A 21093-nucleotide genomic window follows, 5' to 3' on the forward strand; every position below is an offset into this window, starting at 1 on the left:
GGAATAGCCGGCTGCTTGCTGTTCGTGTTAATCGGCACATTTAGAAGACAAAAGAGAGCTGAGAATGGTTTTAAGGTAGGCCGGATCTACGAGTTTTTTCGTAGACTCTGGTAATTCTGGTGTTAAGGACAGTTGCATTCTGCTAAGCACAGACACTTGGCTTCATTCACTCTTTCTGGATACAGCTATTGAGTTAGCAGGCCGCAAATTACACCAGCAGGACAGAAACAGAGACTCCAGTAAGAGAAAAGAGGGAAATTAGGCATGTATATCAACAACAGCTAGCGTACTTACACTAAGACTGTACACACAGATGATTTATGCTCGCTGCGTAAGCAACATCTGTTGCTGCATTTTTTCCACTGTGTGCTTAGTTCGAACATAGAAGCATCGTTCGAACTCCAAACCATATTTCTATCGAATTTAGCGTTCAAACTCTGGAAAGTTTGAAGTCTGAATCGTTTAAAGTACGAGGCACCACTGTATATATAGAATAAGCAGCAAGTAGTAAAATCATGAAAAAACTAAATCTAGTAGCATGGTATTTTAAAACTGAAATAAAAATAGTAATAATCAAACTAATAATTAAATTAATTTCTTATCCTTGAAGACATACATGACGGAGCTGTCTAATTTGTTCCATTTCCTCTCGTAAATGCTCCATTTTTCTTCTCATTGTAAATCCAGGGTCTCCTGAGTTATAATCCTGGCGAGTGGGCCGTGAGAATGCTATAAGAAAAGGTATGGAAAAACAAGAAAACAAATAATGTGCTTTACATAAAATTGCACTGTATATCCAGTTTAATGTTATGAGAATCCAAATAAACAAATAAGGAACCTTGCTATGGATTTGAGTACATAATCAGCGACAAATGGAAAACTGCTAATTCAACAAAACAGATCATGCCTATTGCTTAATAGCCTATTTACTATGATGTACTTATTAAAACAGTTCTAACTCAAAAGGAACTAAGACTCTAATATTAATAAGATGACTAACTATTCATGCAGCACTGTTAATGTAAATTATTTAGAGATGAAATATTTAAATGTAAAAGTTAAGTTCATAACTCTTAGGATTACTATGAAAAGGGTGTAACTGTGCCAAGTCTGGGCAAGCCTGAAACACACAGCCTAGCTGAACACGGACGTAATAAGTTTCACATTGTTTAGGCATGGGCTGGTATGCATGGTCAAAAATGCTCTGTGAATGTTTGCTGTATTTCTGTGCAATTAACTAGAAACCATAGAAATAAACTATGTCAGGGTGGATAGTCACTGAAGACAGTCTGGAGCACAACAGAAGATTTGAACTATTGAGCAATACTACTGTAGTACAATTACAATAATTTCAAGTTGTTATTAAATGAAATGATTTCTACAACATAAAGCCAAATTAAAAAAAAAATCTTTATATTATAACCAGAAGAGTATTTTCATAAGCTTGTTAACACAAATATTTATAACATTTTTGATCTTTTTTTATTTTACTGTGATATGGGCTGGTTCCTATGTTGTATACTTTGATAAAACATGGATAAGCAGTTTTTAAAAAAGGTATGAATGACAAATAAAAATGTGGTTTACAGTACCTGATCTTGGCTTGAGGCCAAACACTGTCAATGCAGTACTATAATCATCAGGTCTGAAGGTATCCTAAAAAAAATGACAACATTCAATATTTTAATGTATCTTATATATTGTAAGAGAACCTTTCCTTAGATGGAATTATTTAATCTATTCAACAAATTAGAACATGTATAACATCATATGTTTTAAACATATTTATATAAATCCAATTAACAGGTCTCTAGCTAGCTAGCTAGCTAGCTAGATAGATAGCTAGCTAGATAGATAGCTAGATAGATAGCTAGATAGATAGCTAGATAGCTAGATAGCTAGATAGATAGATAGATAGATAGATAGATAGATAGATAGATAGATAGATAGATAGATAGATAGATAGATAGATAGATAGATAGATAGATACTTTATTAATCCCAAGGGGAAATTCACAGCTATTCTTTCCAATGACTGCTAGTTTTATTTCTAATCTGTTTCCTTAATCAACATGTACTTCTTGCTGTTAATGATGCAAATCACTTTACAGGGTGTTTTGTTCCAGCTCACATTCTGCAAAGTCAAATATTCCTATAATTGTGTATTTTATAGTGTATTAACAAAGTTCAGATTTAATTCACTTTCTCTCTTCTTACTAAAAACCATAGTAAAACACTTACTTTATGAGACCCCTATTGTCTTCTATTGAAATAAGTAAGGTACTTCATAATGAGCACACAGGTGTACAACTGAGCTACCTTGCTATATGTATTTATTTGTTATTAGATTGTGCAACATGGTAGCAGGGCAGTTAACACTGGTGCTGCTACTGCTTCACTGCCCCAGAATCCTGGTGTTGGAATCTGGCATGTTCTGCTCATGTCTGCATGGACATTTCCCTGAAGACTCTGGTCTTCCATTCACCTCTCAAAAAAGGTGCAAGTTATTTTAATTAATAACTGTAATATGAGTGTGTGCTTGATTGTATTATGTGAAAGGCTGGTCCTGCAAACCTGGGATGGCTTCCAGGATGCAAGTATGGCACCAGTCCCCTGCAACCCTGAACTGGGTTACAAAATGGATGGTAGATAACATTTTTTAAACAAGTAAACTGTACTAAAATCACTCCTGAGCACTTAAAATGATAACAAAAGTTAGTCTCATTCAGACACAAAACCTGATCTTTTAGTAATTTCACAGATTACAGACACAAAGCTAGGGGAATCCATCTAATGATGCTAAATACAAATTTCAATTAACAGCAAAAATGATCTACTAAGTACAAAAGTGCATTTCTTTTCTCAGCTTATAAATAAGAGGCTATGTTGCAGAGCAGAGAAACATGAAAACCACACAAATCTAAAGTATCAGAAATCACTAGTCACAAGTGGGTGGTAAAATGCATTAAGGAAAAAGTTGTGCTTTTAAATGTTTTATGACCAAGGGACAGCCATTGGTTGGGTGTGTTTTTGGTAGTGGCCCATTTTTGATCCATTTATGACAATGTTCAATTTGAAAACCCCAGCAGGCTTACTGCTCTTGCCACTAGCTTTCACTACCTTCCTGTACTTGAGTCCATTAACATATTTAGCCTTGCCTATTTTCTCTCTGCATACACACATTACCCATTATCCATAACTTTTCAAAAGTATTATCTATAAATGCAATGCCCAAGCGGTCAATTACATGGGAAGGCCACTTGTTTAAAAAAATGAAGATTCAGGAGATTATATTGTGGGAAAGTATCTTGTAGATACCATAGCAGATCTTATCATTTTTTTTAAAAGTCCTAGTATAATTGTTTTTGGAATATGAAATTTGCTTATTTTTGGCTGCATGATAATTCAGTTTATTTAAGTAAAGAACTGATTACAGCAAATTGAACAAATCAACAATTTAAAATTTATAGTATTACTGTATCTCTTTCATTACAGAAAAATGAAACATCATTTTAACATATTAAAATAAATATAAAACTTAAAGTAATTAATCAAATACTTGGCTGACATTTGAAGAACACCTACAGTCTCCACCTGATTGTGCTGTCACAAAATTATTAATAGGTAGAGATGACCTTTATGTTTTACTTCAACAAGATGAGTGCTTATTGAAGTGATCTAAATGAAACTTTAACATTAGTTTACGGAGAGCACAATAACACAGTACTGAGGTCAAATTCTCACAGTGCAATAGTCTTTGGGATATATCATGCTGGGTCAGACTCACTCTTCTCCCCAGACCCCCAACCCAGTTACATCCCCACCCCCATTTAAAGCTCGAAGAACTTGAATAGTTTAACAGATCAGATCAATTCAATCCTGTCAAATGTATATCCATTCAAGATATAGAATCAGTAAGTATATAATGCACTGAATTTATTCAGGTGTAATAATTGCAGATGAGCAAACTTGATTATTTAAATTAATACTTTTCCCATGAAAACATTATGGCCAAAATTAATCACAAAAATGCATATAAGGAAAACAATTGAAATGCAGTTTGATCACAGAAATAGCCATCCATCCATCCATCCATCTATCTATCCAGCCATCAATCCAATTTAGAGCCATTAATTAACTCTAAAAAAAACAAATTCTGGCGGTGTGAGAGGAATACTGAATTATTTCAAGAAAAAGCAGACTCACATGGGAAGAAAGTCTACCACTGCACAAACAATGCTGCCCTACAAAGCAATATACAAGTACAATCACACACATATACAGTATATAGTAACACACAAGCTGCAGTAGCATCTGCAGTACGAGAAAGGAAGATGGGGTGGCACTGTCTGTAACTCAGTCCAGAAGACCAGTACAGTGACACTTCTGGCACTGTGATCTTTGTCCCACCCCTTCCATCCTGTGAAGAATTTAGAAGAAGATGCGAATGGTGGCCCGTTGTCACTGCTGACCTGGCTCACAAATATAATGCTACCTGCAAGAAGCAATCCAAAAAAGAGAATAGCTAGAGTGGACTACGACTCCCTTATTTTTGTTCTGTTTAGAGTATGGACACATTCTATATATTAAATGAGAATTACCAAGCACCTCAAAAAAGCTAATACTGTCTCTTGATTGTTCTCTACTATACGAACTGTATGTAAATTTTTTTTTTTAAGTTTTTAAGCACAAACATAGTTAATTAAACCATAGAATGCACAGCGTAATAGTAAACTAAATGTAAAAACATTGAATAACACTGAGAAAACCTTGAACAACAGAGAAAACTAACACAGCAATAGTTTGCGCTATAGCGCTACCAACCGCTGGCTAAAAACACTTTTTTCAATGAGTTTTAAGCACAGGGAAAAAATGAACATTTAAAATATCCGTAATTTAATAAACCACCAAGAAAAGTAACATTGCAACAATGCATGCTATGAACCGATCGCTGTAAACAGAAGTGAAAACAAAAACAAGCCCAGTGCATTCTTTAACTGCCTTTTCTCTACCTTATGGTCCAGCCCGCTTTCTCTCACATGTGTGTGTCTCTCTCGCGCTGTCTGTGTGTGTGTGTGTCTCTCTCGCACGCCTATGTGTGTGTGTGTCTCTCTCGCCCCGCCTGTGTGTGTGTGTCTCTCTCTCTCGCGTGCCTGTGTGCGTGTGTGTGTGTCTCTCTCTCGCGTGCGCCTGTGTGTGTGTGTGTGTGTGTGTCTCTCTCTCGCGCGTGCCTGTGTGTGTGCGCCGCTCTCTTGCTCTCTGCACAGGAAATGCACAGGGAGAGACTGAACACGTACAAACCGAAAGGGAAACACACACACATATACAAAGGCGCTATATTGCACCCGACCCGGCACAGACTCACACGGAAGCATGTTTAAAAATGACTTTTCTTCACCTGTGGGGCACGTCTTTCCCGTAATCCCCACAGGCACAACACAGTCTCAAACACAAACACACACACAACACAGCACTCTCTCTCCCTCCACCACTCCTCCCTGGCAACCTCATTCTCCTCCCGATTCTGGCTCCCGGAGTAGTGGCTGCTGGCCCCTTTTATAGTTCACCCGGAAGTGCTCCAAGTGCTTGATTGCCGTGTACTGGCTGCACTTCAGGGTGTCACCTCCTGGCGGTGCCTGCAGGACCCAACAGGGCTGCACCCAACTCCAATTCCCATGGAGCTCCGCGGGAAACTGAGGCATCGCTCCAACCCAGGGGGGCGGCCATCTAGCGTCCAGGGGGAGGTATTGCACTGTCCAGGGCTGCTCCCCCTGAATATAGACTGCAGGGGTGTCTCGGCTAGGCATGGACCCTGGCCGCCTGCCACTATTATATATATATATATATATATATATATATATATATATATATATATATATATATATATATATATATATATATGTATATATATATATACATACAGAGAGAGAGAGGCGTTTTTTCTAATTGTTAGAATGTGTTTGCTTTTAAAGGCAGTTATTGTCTTATCTTGATTTTCATTCTGAGCTTTATAAAAGTCTTTTTCCACCAATTTACAAACCTGCTTAATTCAATTCAGAGTTTCAGGGGCTGGATTATCTATTGGCAGCATTAAGATACAAAAAAGTAACCAGCCAGGGCACACTAACACACATATCCATGCCCACTAATATTGGTAAAATGCAAAAGGAAAAAAAAGAGATAAAAGATTTCTAATAAGATACATTATACTTACCTCACTGTCATTTTCATTTCCACTTTTTCTTGAAGTGCTTTGACCTTTATACTAGAACATTTCAAAATAAAAATTAGTTGTCTAGGAAGTCTAAAATTCTGATTCTTGGAATCACAAGAACATTACTTAATCTTCTACTTAATGTGCTTTTAGAAGTGAGCAGACCAATTATACATTCAAATACATTTCCAGGAATTACCCTGAAGAGGCATGATTTAATAGGTCTCTTTAACTGGAATGGAAATAATGGTAAGTCACTATGTCATTTAGGAATGACCTTAATCAAAGTTCAATTAGAACAACACTGAGTCAGATTTCAATAAATTCCTCAGAAATACTACCTGGATTTCCAGTGAACTAGGAGAACTTAAATTTGTCAAGGATAATATGTACTGTATTATCTCTGATAATGACATCCTCATTATTCATTATCATTATTATCATCATTACAAGCTTTAACAGCCATTTTCTGGGTTTATCTAGGATAAAGGAATACTTCACAATCAATGGTATTTTTAATATGTTACCCCATCTACTTTGTAGTGGTGGTCAATAAAAACATTTATCAGAGGAAGAAATTTATGACATAATATATGTTAATAATGACCAATGCTGTACAATGGCTTTTTGAACTAAAGACAGGACTCCTGACCAGCAAATGGGAGAAGAGAATGGTCTTCAATTCAAAAAGTCATTGCCATGAGGCTTTAGGTTTCGTATTGATGATGTCCACTGATATTTCCACAAGTATTTATTTAACAATATTTTAGCAAAAAAGCTTGTGTTTTGAATGTTTTGAGCATACAACTGAATAACTGACGTGAAGTTTTTTTTCCATGGTTGTTTTTCACATAGTGTGTTGTTGTACAACATTGGTCACTCTTAGCTTCTATTAATGTCAAACTTATTTCTCTCCATTCTGCATTAAAACGTGATTATATTTTTTCTTGGCCATGAATACCAAGCAGAAGCGGTAAGTAACATATAAAAAAATTTCTTTTTGGGTGGAGTATTCCTTTAAACCGGTTATCCCCCCAAATCTTATTCCTTAATATCCAAAGCACTTAATCTTATGGGATAAGATCCACTCTTTTCATATCATCTGACACCACCTTCAACCACATCTTCTTCAGCCTCCCTCTGGGCCTCATCTCCTCCACAGCCATCTTGGTGCACCACTTCACTTAATCATCCTTTGCCTTTCAATACACATGCCCAAATCACCATTCTAGCAAGCACAATACCTATCATCTCAACACCACATTTCTCTTTTAATTTAGCATCCATCCATTCATCTTCCTCTTGCTTGTGACACTCAATGCATCCAGTTGATTAGTCTCCTCTTTGTTCCTTTCAACTTTTCTCTTAAATGCCAGAGACTCCATTAGAAGCCATGAATGCACTACAGGATTGTTTTGAGTGCACTGACTGGTCTGTGTTCAGTGAGGCAGCTACCACAGATCAAAGGATAGACATAAATGAATATGCAGAGGCTGTGTTTGGCTACATAAATAAGTGCATGGAGGATGTCTGCATCACCAAAAACATCATTGTCAGGGCAAACGATAAACCGTGGGTGACTGCTGAGGTGCGAGTTTTGCTGAAAGTGAGAAACTGTGCTTTTAAATCTGGAGATATAGCTGCCCTTAGAACAGCAAGAGCCAACCTAAATAAAGCTATTAGAAGAGCTAAAAGGGCTCATGGAAAGAAAATAGAGAGTCATTTTCAAGATCACAGGAACAGCAGAAGATTGTGGCAGGGGATTAAATCTGTGACAGATTACAAAACAGTTTCTTACTCCTGTGATGATAGCTTCAACTTCCTGAATGACCTAAATAAGTACTTTGGACGGTTTGAAGCATTGAATGATACATCACCAGTGAAGGCCACCCCTCATCCTGATGAGAAGGCACTGTGTCTGGAACCGGATGATGTTCTACGGACTTTGAGGAGAATTAATCCAAGGAAAGCTGCGGGACCAGACCAGATACCAGGTTGTGTACTCAAAGGATGTGCGGAGCAGCTGACACATGTCCTTACGGATATATTTAACATCTCTCTGTGTCAAGCTGTTGTGCCATCTTGCTTTAAAACCTCAGAAATCATCCCAGTTCCGAAAAAACCCATAGTCACAACCATGAATGACTATCTCCCTGTAGCCTTAACATCAATACTGATGAAATGTTTCGAGAGGCTGATCAAGGACCACATTACTTCTGTCCTACCCTCCTCTTTTGACCCACTCCAATTCGCCTACCGCTCCAACCGTGCCACAGAGGATGCCATATCTATTGCACTCCATTTTTCATTGGAACATCTGGAGAATAGAGACGCTATGGTCCGCATGCTGTTTGTTGATTTTAGTTCGGCTTTTAATACCATCATCCCTCAGAATTTGATCAGCAAACTGGGGCCCATTGGGACTGGGCATACCTCTGCAAAACTGGATATTGGACTTTCTAATGGATAGGCCACAGTACGTACGGGTAGGAAAGAATAAATCAGATACCATCTCCTTGAGCACAAGTTCTCCACAGGGGTGTGTTCTAAGTCCCCTCCTCTTCACGCTCATGACCCACGAGTGTTGTGCCAAGTTCAGCACAAACCAAATTATTAAGTATGCGGACGACACAACAGTGGTGGGTCTCATTCGAGGTGACGGGGAGGGGGATTACAGAGAGGAGGTGAAGTCATTTGTGGAATGGTGTGATAAAAACAATCTGATACTGAATGTCGAAAAAACAAAAGAACTGGTGATCGACTTCAGGAAGAAACAGCTGATACACATCCCGGTCTACATTAAGAACACTGCTGTGGAAATTGTGCAGTCTACTAAGTTCCTGGGAGTTAATGTGACGAACAACCTCACCTGGTCCCTGCACACCTCCTCCGTCATCAAGAAAGCTCACCAGCGCTTGATCTTTCTGCGGAGGCTAAAGAGGGCCCATCTCAGTAAGTCAGTCCTCACCACTTTTTACAGAGGGACCATAGAGAGCGTGCTAACCAGCAGCAGCTCTCTGTGGCAGGAGAGCTGCAGCGCTTCGGACTGGAAAGCACTGAGGAAAGTGGTGAGGGCTGCGGAGAGGATCATTGGAGCCCCGTTGCCAAATGTACAAGATTTGGCAAAACAGCGCTGTCTGGCCAGAGCTGTGCGGATTTCTAGAGACCCTACTTATCCTGCCTCTGAACTCTTTTCCCTCATGCCCTCAAGTAGAAGGTACCGCAGCCTGAAATGTAGAACTACCAGGTTTAAAAACAGTTTTTTTCCTACTGCCGTTCGTCTTTTAAATGAGGCATTTTAGTATTTCATTGTATGCTGATTTTAACTATGTGTTTTTATTAATGTCTTGTGCATCGTATTTTCGTTCTGCAGCACATCTTGGATGTTCTGCTGAATGACAAATTGAATTGAATTGAATTGAATTGAATTGAATTGAATTGAATAAGGGACAGCTCACAGAATTTCTGCTATGCATCTCTAATCCTTGGTAGCAATAATGAGTCTGCATCTTCAATTCCACTCAAACAAACCTAAATAGCAGAACTTCTGTACTTTCTGCAAAATATGTACATCGCTGATATCTAAATTTACATTTACTACATCAGCGTTTTGAAACCCTGTAACACACTTTTTACAAACAAATGTTGCACTTGCCACCTGCACATTACCCTTCACACCACTACATCTATTATGTATCTACTTCCAACAATTTAGGTATTGGATTAAATTTCTCCCAGCACCTTTACCACAGATGCCACACAGCCATGAATCCACTTCTTTCCTCAATTCTTGCCCATCCACCTACAATATTCATCTTCTTTCCTGCATTTAACTTGAGACCTTTCACTTTCAAATTAGATGTACATTTCAGTACCATCACTAGCAGATCATCAGGTAAAATAAGAACTCTCATGATAATCCTTTATCCACCTCTCTGGTTACTGGATCCATCACCATTTTGAAAAGGCAGGAACTCTTAACAGACCCTATTGCAGTCCCACCTTCTGCTATCCTGACCAGTTTGCTTTCTCACACACTGAATATGGGGGTACTTCCACAGTAATCTTTGCAGTTGCATGCTCTTCCTGACTACAGCTTTCCTTAGTCTCCTTTTGTGCCACTATAGAGGGACACTGAACACGTTCTAAACCTGAGGTCACGTGGGAATATCAGTGCTTTTGAATTTAACGTCTCCCACTGGTGAAGAAACCTATCTTTAATTCAAACCCATAGCATTATGGGTGTGACATCTTCATTGTTTATATTTAATGCAGAGCTATCAGGAAGTAACGGATATTTTATATTATATTTTAGCAAGAAATGTACACATTTTCACGTATTGACCATGCAAATGGATATTGGACATGTGGATTATACAACATGAATTACATGAGAATTTTTTTTCTATTTCTTCAGATTGTGTCAAATTAACTATATACACTTTTTATGTCATTAGTTTGTAGTTTATTACAAGTTCAAAAATTGCTTTGCAAAATACTGTTGCTTTGATTATTGTAAAAAGGCTCATGCTGTTACCTTCATATATTCTTTCCTTAAATATTTATTTCTCCTTCGTTCTTCATTCTGATTTACTGCAAGCTGAACGTCTGCACAGTTTTGCTGCGAATTTGCTTGATCTTGTTTTTGGTTGTCCTCCAATGAACTTAAGGTCTACAAACAATCAACAGTTACTTTAAGATACTACTTTCTGCTGCCAAGTTTAAATAATTAATATAACAATATTTAATCTGTCCATTTATCCATCTATCCACCCACTCATTTATGAATCTGCTTAATGCAGTTTAGTTTTGTGGGAACTGAAGTACAGCATGGAGAGCAAAGCACCAACAATCTCTGGATGGCACCATCCCATCAAAAACCACATTCATGTATAAATGCATTAATACACTTCTCAGGCAATTTGCAGTTTCTAATTACCATAAAAAAATATTTGGGATGTGGGAAGAAAAGGAGAGGTGTACATACAGTGCATCCGGAAAGTATTCACAGCGCATCACTTTTTCCACATTTTGTTATGTTACAGCCTTATTCCAAATGGATCTCTACCACTAAGCTTCTTTGTGTAAAGAAAAACATTCTAACATTTCTGTAAAATCTGTCCTTCACAAGTTTCCTATCATGTCTTTGTGTTCATGTTGAAGAACATTAAAGTAACAGCTGGGATGCACTGTACTAATCCCCTTTATAATTTTTAACTTAACATCATCTATTAATCTCTGAAAAGGTTCAACTCATTCAACCACTCCTCATATCTCACATCTCTCAGTCAAGGAATCAGCCTGATTGCTCCCCTCTCGTCTTCCTCTAGCATCGCGTAATATGGAGATGAAAACTGTAAAGAGTACTTCAGGTGAGGTCTCATCAGTACATTACCTTATCTCTCTATTGTTTTTATAGTAACATCAATTTAATAAGTATGACATCTCAACATTTTCAGGCCTTTGTAAAGTTTTTAATAGACTACCTGGTCTCCATATATTATCTACATTTCTTCACATATTTTAAATTAAAATTATGACCCTGACAGTCCATACCTTAATGGCTAATTTACTAGGGAATGTTCAAGTAAAATACTTTTGATTTTATTTCTTGATTTTCTTAGCCATGACATTATAGTTCTTTTTTGTGCTAGAATAAATTGTAATATGAGCTGTGCTATAGGAATGTTTGAACAGCACCTTGTTAATATTTCTACTATTTTAATGTGTATACAACTGATTTTTTCCAGTTTCATCTTGATTTGTTAGAGATAAATTCAAACTGTAAAAAATATTTCCCCTTAGTTTTTATAAGGTTTACTTGTAAAGCGTCTTATGTTGTCAGTGCAAATAAAAAACTGTTGTGTGTCAGCTTCATAAAAGGAGCAAAAGAATTTTAGATAAAGCTTTCACCCTGTATAAGTTATGTGGCAGAATTGGGTGCAGAGGGAAAGTAACCCTGGAAGGGGCACCAGTTTATCATAGGGCACACTTATATGTAGCCAATTAACTCGTAAGGGAGAATGTGTAACTGGCACATAAACACTGGGATGTGATACTGTAAAGAAGCTGGGATATACACTACACCACTGTGTCAATACAATTTAGAATTCCTATTCTTATAAATCATATCTAAATTAGTTATTTAAAAAGGGAACAATTATTAAATTTATATCTTGAAATATTTTTTAGTTTTTGCAAATACATATCCCATTAAACATCACACAGCAACGAATACTGTGTAAAGGAAAATGAATGTAATTTTACACTTGTTGGAACATACCTGACAGCTACATGAGGAGTCTGCTGTTCCTCTTTCGTCTTCATTGGATGCACTAATGTAAATGAAAATACCCAGTGCTGGTTACATTAACATATACATATAATTTTTAACTTTTGACAAAATTATGGATCATTTGTTTATTAAAAATCCTGTGAACACCTATACAAAACAATACATAATTTTCACTTTGTCTTTCTTGTTAAAAAGATGTATGGTAATAAAAATTTCCTTACAATGGCCAATAAAATATAAAAAAAAGAGTGTCTACATATATCCAAAATATCATTTAGTTTCCATACATTTCATTAAATTCTCAAACTCAACAGCAGAGAAATGATGACATGTATTGCGCATACAGACTTAATACCACAAGAGGGCAGCACAGATCTACAGAATCGAGCTTGTACAAGGTTCACATTTACTTACTTGGCTGACACTTTTATCCAAGGTGACTTCCAACATTTATGATACAACAGGTTACATTTTTTTTGGTTTTCCAATAGGAGTACGGGCAGATCAAGTGACTTGCTCATGGTCACAGAGTGCCAACAGCAGGATTTGAACTCACAAACTCAATGTATGGAGTCCAAAGCCTTAACCACTACACCATACTGCCTGCCCTTTTTTTACAATTCTAGACTGATGCAATGCCATTTTACCATAATTGCATGCCTGTAAATTTCAAAAACCTGTCTACTATTACAATGCCTCAGCAGTACAAATTACGGTTAGGGTTATGCTGAGTTCCCTCAATCAACATCAATAACATTTCCATTGGTTTCTTCTTTTCTGTATTCATCATTATTTATTGGAGGGAGAAACAAATATAATAGAATAGAGGAAAAAGTTGGCGCAAATTCAGCATAATATAACAAGACATACACTTCAGTATATCTACATCTCTACCAAACATACCCAGTCAAATATTTTATTTATGCTATTAACCTATGTACATGCTAAGCAAATTACTGAAGAAAAATATTCACCAATAGGCAAACAAGTTTTATTCTGTTCTACAGTATTCTTAAATATATTTATAACAATATTGTACTAGAGTGTGTTTTATATTGAAATATTTTCTTGTTCCTAAAGTTTGTAACTAGTGCCATCATTAATAAAACTCAAATTACAGTTAAAGGTTTACAGATCATTCACAATTTAAAGAATATGAAACAAATAGTAGTTCCTCACTGAGCAGGATTGGAGATGAAAAAAACAGAAACTTCTGGAAAGCAAGTTCCCCAAGATCACAGAACTGGTCAAGGTAACTTAGACACTAAAACCTGATCTGGGGAAACAAGTGTTGTATATATCCTTAACAGAAAGTAGCTGGGTGCCGGTAATAGTCTGTGTACTTCCTCTAACTCCTTCTCAGTATGTGTATACATTGGTCTGGCACAATTTCTTGGCTATATATAAGCAGCACTGCTTTCCATACAGAAAAACACCACATAAACAGAAAGTGCTACTGAACTAAAAAGCTATGGACAAGAACACTGACTTATCCGTCTGCTTAAAATGTCAATGTGGGAAGTCCTAATAACTCTGGTATACACTTATCCATGATGAATGACCGATAAAAATGAAACACAAATGCTGCGGGTTGCACTAGATACCCTAATTCATTTTACTAATATTTTTTTCATTTTGTAAAAGACAATGTAGAAAATTACTATTCAGTATTTGTTTAAATTATTTATTCACCAGCAGTAGTATACTGTCTGCATTCAGGTAAACTCACTGATAAAACAAAAGTAGTGTAAGACTATGTGGTAGCGGTGTTAAGACACTACATGCAATTTGTTAAAAATGTCTATTTATCAAACAACGTTTCTGCTAAGAGAGTACAACACAATGAATTTCTTGGTGTCTGGAGAAAGACGAAGTGAATCAGTAAGAATGGCTATTTATTTTCGTGTTTATAGCTTACCTTTTACAGTCTGAGAACTGTCTCTGTCTATTGCATAGATTGCTGCCAGTCTGGTTAAGAAATCTGAAGAAAGAAAGAAATAGTACATTATTTGTATGTTTTAACTGAATAAGAACAAAATCCCTTAACACAATTTCTCCATAACAGTCAGCCAAAAATAAATTTTACTTTATAAAAAAAAAAAAAAAAAAAAAAACTTTAACAAACTGAAGATTGGCTTTAAAGGTGATTATAAAATTGTATCTCTAAAATTTATCTGCAAGTTAAAGAGCTTGCTTTCATAAAATGTACCCCAAATCTGTTATTCATGTACTAAAATTGTTACATTTTCTCACATACAGTCATATGAAAAAGTTTGGGAACCCCTCTTAATTCTTTGGAATTTTGTTTATCATTGGCTGAGCTTTCAAAGTAGCAACTTCCTTTTAATATATGACATGCCTTATGGAAATAGTAGTATTTCAGCAGTGACATTAAGTTTATTGGATTAACAGAAAATATGCAATATGCATCATAACAAAATTAGACAGGAGCATTGATAGTTGAGCCTCCTTTTGTAAATATAACAGCCTCTAGACGCCTCCTATAGCCTTTGATGACTGTCTGGATTCTGGATGGAGGTATTTTTGACCATTCTTCCATACAAAATCTTTCCAGTTTAGTTAAATTTGATGGCTGCCGAGCATGGACAGCCTGCTTCAAATCATCCCATAGATTTTCGATGATATTCAAGTCAGGGGACTGTGATGGCCATTCCAGAACATTGTACTTCTCCCTCTGCATGAATGTCTTTGTAGATTTTGAACTGTGTTTTGGGTCATTGTATTGTTGGAATATCCAACCTCTGTGTAACTTCAACTTTGTGACTGATGTAATTTTGCCTGTAGCCACACAGCCCCACAGTATTATGGAACCTCCACCCAATTTGACAATAGGTAGCAGGTGTTTTTCTTGGAATGCGGTTTTTCTTCTTATGCCATGCAAAGTACTTTTTGTTATGACCAAATAACACAATTTTTGTCTCAGTCCAAAGCACTTTGTTCCAAAATGAATCTGGCTCGTCTTATTTGAGCATTTGCATATAACAAGCGACTCTGTTTGTGGCGTGAATGCAGAAAGGGCTTCTTTCTCATCACCCTGCCATACAGATGTTTTGTGCAAATTGCACTGAATTGTAGAACGATGTACAGATACACCATCTACAGCAAGATGTTCTTGTAGGTCTTTGCAGGTGATCTGTGGGTTGTCTGTAACCATTCTCACAATCCTACGCATATGCCGCTCCTGCATTTTTGTTGGCCTGCCAGACCTGGGTTTAACAGCAACTGTGCCTGTGGCCTTCCATTTCCTGATTACATTCCTTACAGTTAAAACTGACAGTTTAAACCTCTGAGATAGCTTTTTGTAGCCTTCCCCTAAACCATGATACTGAACAATCTTTGTTTTCAGATCTTTTGAGAGTTGCTTTGAGGATCCTATGCTGTCACTTTTCAGAGAAGAGTCAAAGGGAAGCACAACTTGCAATTGACCACCTTAAATACCTTTTCTCATGATTGGACACACCTGTCTATGAAGTTCAAGGCTTAATGAGCTAATCCAACCAATTTGGTATTGCAAGTAATCAGTATTGAGCAGTTACATGTACATGCATTCAAATCAGCAAAATTACAAGGGTACCCGAATTTTTGCACAGCCAGTTTTTCACATTTGATTTAGTTTCATACAACTAAATACTGCTTCACTAAAAATCTTTGTTTGGAAAACACCCCAGTACTCAGATGTTCCTAGGAAATGAAAGACATACCACTGTTATCTTTTTTGTTGAAAGTAGAGTAAATTATTATGCAGGTCAAGAGGGTTTCCAAACATTTTCATAAGACTATGTAAATGTACACATCATATAATTTCTTTCAATTTAACAGGCTTCAAGCAGATAGTGGTTAACAGGATGAATTTTGTCAGAACACGCACTCAACAAGGTGTAAATCTCAGCCCAGATAAATTGTCCTATATAACCAGCAGCTGTTCAATTTCAGTGGGTGGTCAACTCTGTGATTTGTATAACCTACTCCTATTCCATCTTATTTCAAAGATGTTTGATTGAACTAAGATCTGGTCTCAGGGGAGGGCACTGCATAATGATGAGTTCACAGTTATGTTTTATGAACCATCTTCCTTAGCCTTATACAGTAGGAGATTATAATGCTGACAAAACACATTCACATCTCTCTATTATAAAAGAAAATCATGAGACGAGACGGTTTTCCTCACTTTAAGTTCCAAATAAAAGAAGACTTATTATGTCAAAATCTTATTGAAAACTTTTATCCCGAAGGGTTACACAGGAAATCCTAGCACCGAGAAACGATGAAGTCAAACAAATTAATGCGAAAATTGTCGATCGGTCACACTGTAAAATGGTTAAATACATATCAACAGACTATGCTGAAAAAGTTGGTGGTGATGGTGCGGAAGATGAAAGCATCAACTTACAATATCCCATAGAATATCGACAACCATTAACACCGTCCGGTCTTCCACCGGCCGAATTACTGTTGAAAGAAGGATGTATCATAATGTTATTGCGTAATTTATGTATGAGTGATGGGCTATGTAATTGGACAAGATTAGTTGTATTGGAAATTGGTCGAACAATTCTAACATGTAAAATTTTAACAGGCGACAACAAAGGTAATGCGATATTGAAGTAAAGTTAATTCTATATATTGTTTTTACTGAAGTTTTACAGCAAAAGTGTAAGTTTAATACGTATTTGCGTGTTAATTTCAAAGCTAAACAGAAAAACAGAATGAAAGCGTATAACGCAACATGAAACATAATTTTCTTTCAATTTATTACGTTTTACTATTTTTTACTATGGTTAATTATTCATTGTAATGTAAAATAGTTAGTTCTATTATGCCTATGTAACAATTCCCATGAAAATAACAATCTGTTTAAAGCGCCTGCCTGGGGGTTGGCAAGTGAAGCAAGCAGGGGGCAGAGTCCCCTAGTAGTACATAGATAAGAAGATGCCTTGAAGAAAAGCACCAAATCAGGAATTACATTCTGATATTCTGCAACATTCTGTCATATGATTTACCTACATCAAGACCTAAACTGTGTTCCAAAAACACACTTTATACCATTACTGGGTCACCACCATTGTTCTTTGTTGAAAAGCACACTAAATCCCTTAGTCATGGAGGTTTTACTATACTCCCTGGGATTAATCATATCAATTAATTATTATTCAATGATTAACTAATCAGTTAATCAATATTCAATGTAAATGGATTGAAATGGGTTGAATCACTTCATACCCCTTTCTTGGTAAGATACAATCAGTTTTGATTTCTGATGCTATATGTCTCTTTCATGCCCATTATTGTTGTAGACACAAGTAACATCAACTTTTGTTAGGAATTTCCTTGAAAGTCTGTTTTTGAACACAGAACTACTACCAGTCAATGTATGGTACTGCCATTAAATTTTCATAAATGAGAAGCCAAGCAAAGATGGTGTAATCTCACTGTTCCATCTCATTCCACTTCTAGTACCATGCCCTATTTAAATGTGCATAAATCGTGAGGGGTTTCCATTCTCCAGCTGAAATGTACAAACACTCCACAGTCTGTACAGCACCTGCCTGCCTGTTTCAAACAACATTAACTGCATGAACGATGTTATCACTGATTACTCATTTGTTACTGGGGAAGGGCAATGCTCAGAATAATAGCATGTTATTGTAAAAGCATAAAATTAAATTATCAGAACCATTTAATCCAATTCAGGGTCACAAGAGGCCAGAGTGTATCATAATGGTATCAAATTTAAGGCAAGAATCAAAAATAGATGAACACCAGTTCATAGCACACTTCTGTACACACCCACTAACCTGCATTTCTTCATAGATGTGGGAGGAAAACTCACAGAGGCTAAATATGTAAATTCTACATGAACAACAACAGGAAGCAGGATTTTAGCCCAGGATCCTGCATCTGTGAAGCAGCAGCACAAACTACTGTACCACCATGCTGCCCAAAAAAGAAAGCAGGGTGCTTTAATTTTTTTAAATAAAGGTTAATAATCTTCTCATCACCAGAGACATCGAAATAGTACATTTGAAATATTTAAAGACATGAATAAAATGTTTATATAAACCATGACATTTGTCAGAGGTTATTCTTAGAAGATATTTAATATTCTCATAAACATGGTCTTGATTGTTTTAATTAGCTTGAGAGGGGCATATTTTTCAGCCCTTAAAGAAACTTTCAACTTTCAGAATACTTGCAATATATTTTGTAACTAAATCATTTTCTGCTTGAAAACTGTCAAAATAAGAGAGTCATCTGTAGGCCTGTTGCTAGTAGTTATACAAATTGCTATGGTGAACTCCAGATAGCAAAGTCTTTGTCATGTAAAGCATATTGTAAGACTGCTCACTAGAAATGGTGCTACGTTTAAAAATATTAAACACCTGTAAAAGAATATGCTTAAAATCTTTTATTATACTTCATGTAAGATAACTATAAAGAAATTATTTTAAGCAATTAAACAGCAGTTGATTGCTTCAACAACAACCTTAGTTTTTATCTGTAAAATGTATTTAGAAAGTTCAAAATTTGACAAATGACCTGATCATATACAGAAAACAGTTTTTAAAAAGACATTTCAGTTATTTTAATTAAATACATGCATTTATGCTGGAAGACAGCTCAAATGAAAGGTTAATATTTAAGTTTGGAGAGCATTAATTCGGACGGTACTATAAATTATGTTACAACAAATCATATATTTCATATGAATCAATTCAATTTTGAGTGCTGTAATCCTATACCTCTGTGCTCCACGTCCTGCAGCCTTTCTCCGCTGGATTATGTTGTTGCTGAAGGTTGTTCTACAAATTAATGGTCGCCGTCTGTTTTCATATTATGTATAATAATCAAATCCAAGAATGGGAAAGAGAGAAATAAGATGTTGATGGGAAAGGACAGAAGTTGGTTAGTACAGAAAAAAATTAAAGGACAGGCATGCAGCTTCAATAAAGAAAAAATACTTAAATAATAACAAGCTACTAGTAACACAAAGGCAAACAGCAATCAGGAATGAGTAAAGCCAAACAGCATGGGTTTGAAGGAAAACAGTTATTTTACCGTCTACTTCTGATATAAACTAGGATTTTTCTGTATTTCAGAATTCACTGTCTGACTTTGCCTGCTAGGCATGTTTGAAGAGGTCCTAAGTAAAGTTAAACTGTCAACTAATTTTGCAGGGCAAACACAGTAAGAAATTCTGATGTTGATCTAATGATTTAGTGTAATGAGCATATGAGATGCACTCTACAATGTATATTGTATACAACAGTGCATTTCTGCACTGTCCATCACTTTTTCTGATTGCAGAAACTGGCTGAACAAATGATAAGCAAACAGAATTTCTGATAATGGAAATCCAATTCAAAATACATGAGAAATGTTGTAAAAATGAAGACTCAGTAAAACATATTTTAATAGTTAACAGTTATTTTCATTATATTTAAAAATATATTTATATAAAAAATAGATAAAAATTACATTATATTAGTCCTTCGAATGCTAAGACCCCAGTGTTTACTAGTAAGTGCTGAACATGGCTTTATTTTCCCAGCCCAATTGTTCTAATACAGGATGGTGACACACCATTGCTGGAAATAAACTGTTATAAAAGGTCTACAACTTCTTTTGATTGAAAAAAACCGAAGTTGGTTAGTACAAAATATCTGTGAACATTATATTTGTTACAGAAGTATACTAGGACTTTGAAAGGGACTACATAAAACTGACTGTACATATGTGCAGCACATTGAATACATTTCATTTTGTAACAAAAAAGCCTGTCACTTATTGCATTTGCATAAAAAAGCAATGCTGTGAGCCCTTTAACCTAACAGGAGTCTACATAAGAATGTGTTGTAAAGGGATTGTGAAAATAATGATTTGACAAAAGTTATCACAAGAGTGGTAATAAACAAATAGTTTCCACATGGAAAAAAAAGAAAAAGTAAGCTGGCTTCATTAGACATGTATAAAACGTTTGCTTTGTATCCCTGTACCTTCACTTTGTGACCTTAAAATATTCTCCACAGAACAATAGTACCAGTAACATTATCAGAATTTTGACTGTTGCTGATCATGGCACGGGAAAGTAACGCCGTATTGCAAGTTGATCAGACATGTACAGTAAGTAAGAATATCATTCCACTCTGTCCACACAACAATAAATACAAACTTGAATATGAAACCAAAAAGTTCTAGAAGCCTTGACAGGATCAGTATGCTCCTGTGTGAGAAGGTGGACGTAGAATGGATATCTTGATTTCAAATTTTGGTAAAGGAGTAACCTGTAAAACAATACTGAAAGAGACAACTAATAGGAATACAATAGCTGGAAGTCTACTTTGAGATACATCTGTATAACTCTCAAATTGTTTTAGATTCAGAAAAATTCATAAATGTTGAGATCACTTTCTCTGGACGATTATTTTCCAAGCTGCTAAACATTACACATTGTGGTGTAATTAATTACATCACTAAGCGTGAAAACTGCACACAGACAAGCGACTTTAAAGATTCTGAAGAGAACACAGGAGAACATTAGGAGACAGTTTCTGGACTCAAATAAG

General features: G+C 36.1%; 1 protein-coding gene across 2 annotated transcripts in view; it reads right to left on the reverse strand.

Annotated features, from left to right (window-relative positions):
* lrch2 (leucine-rich repeats and calponin homology (CH) domain containing 2) overlaps positions 1 to 21093 on the reverse strand; it is a 212949-nt gene that overhangs the window by 19489 nt on the left and 172367 nt on the right. Inside the window, exons 12-18 of one of the 2 annotated variants that reach the window (XM_028815629.2) lie at positions 19270 to 19350; positions 14427 to 14489; positions 12497 to 12548; positions 10751 to 10885; positions 6214 to 6264; positions 1593 to 1656; positions 617 to 729 (exon numbers count right to left, since the gene is read on the reverse strand). In XM_028815629.2, the coding sequence (XP_028671462.1) occupies positions 617 to 729; positions 1593 to 1656; positions 6214 to 6264; positions 10751 to 10885; positions 12497 to 12548; positions 14427 to 14489; positions 19270 to 19350 (559 nt within the window). The remainder of the gene's footprint in view (positions 1 to 616; positions 730 to 1592; positions 1657 to 6213; positions 6265 to 10750; positions 10886 to 12496; positions 12549 to 14426; positions 14490 to 19269; positions 19351 to 21093) is intronic. The other variant, XM_051934686.1, reaches the window with a different exon arrangement.

Source organism: Erpetoichthys calabaricus, chromosome 12, assembly GCF_900747795.2.
Source record: "Erpetoichthys calabaricus chromosome 12, fErpCal1.3, whole genome shotgun sequence".
Taxonomy (NCBI): Eukaryota; Metazoa; Chordata; class Cladistia; order Polypteriformes; family Polypteridae; genus Erpetoichthys; species Erpetoichthys calabaricus.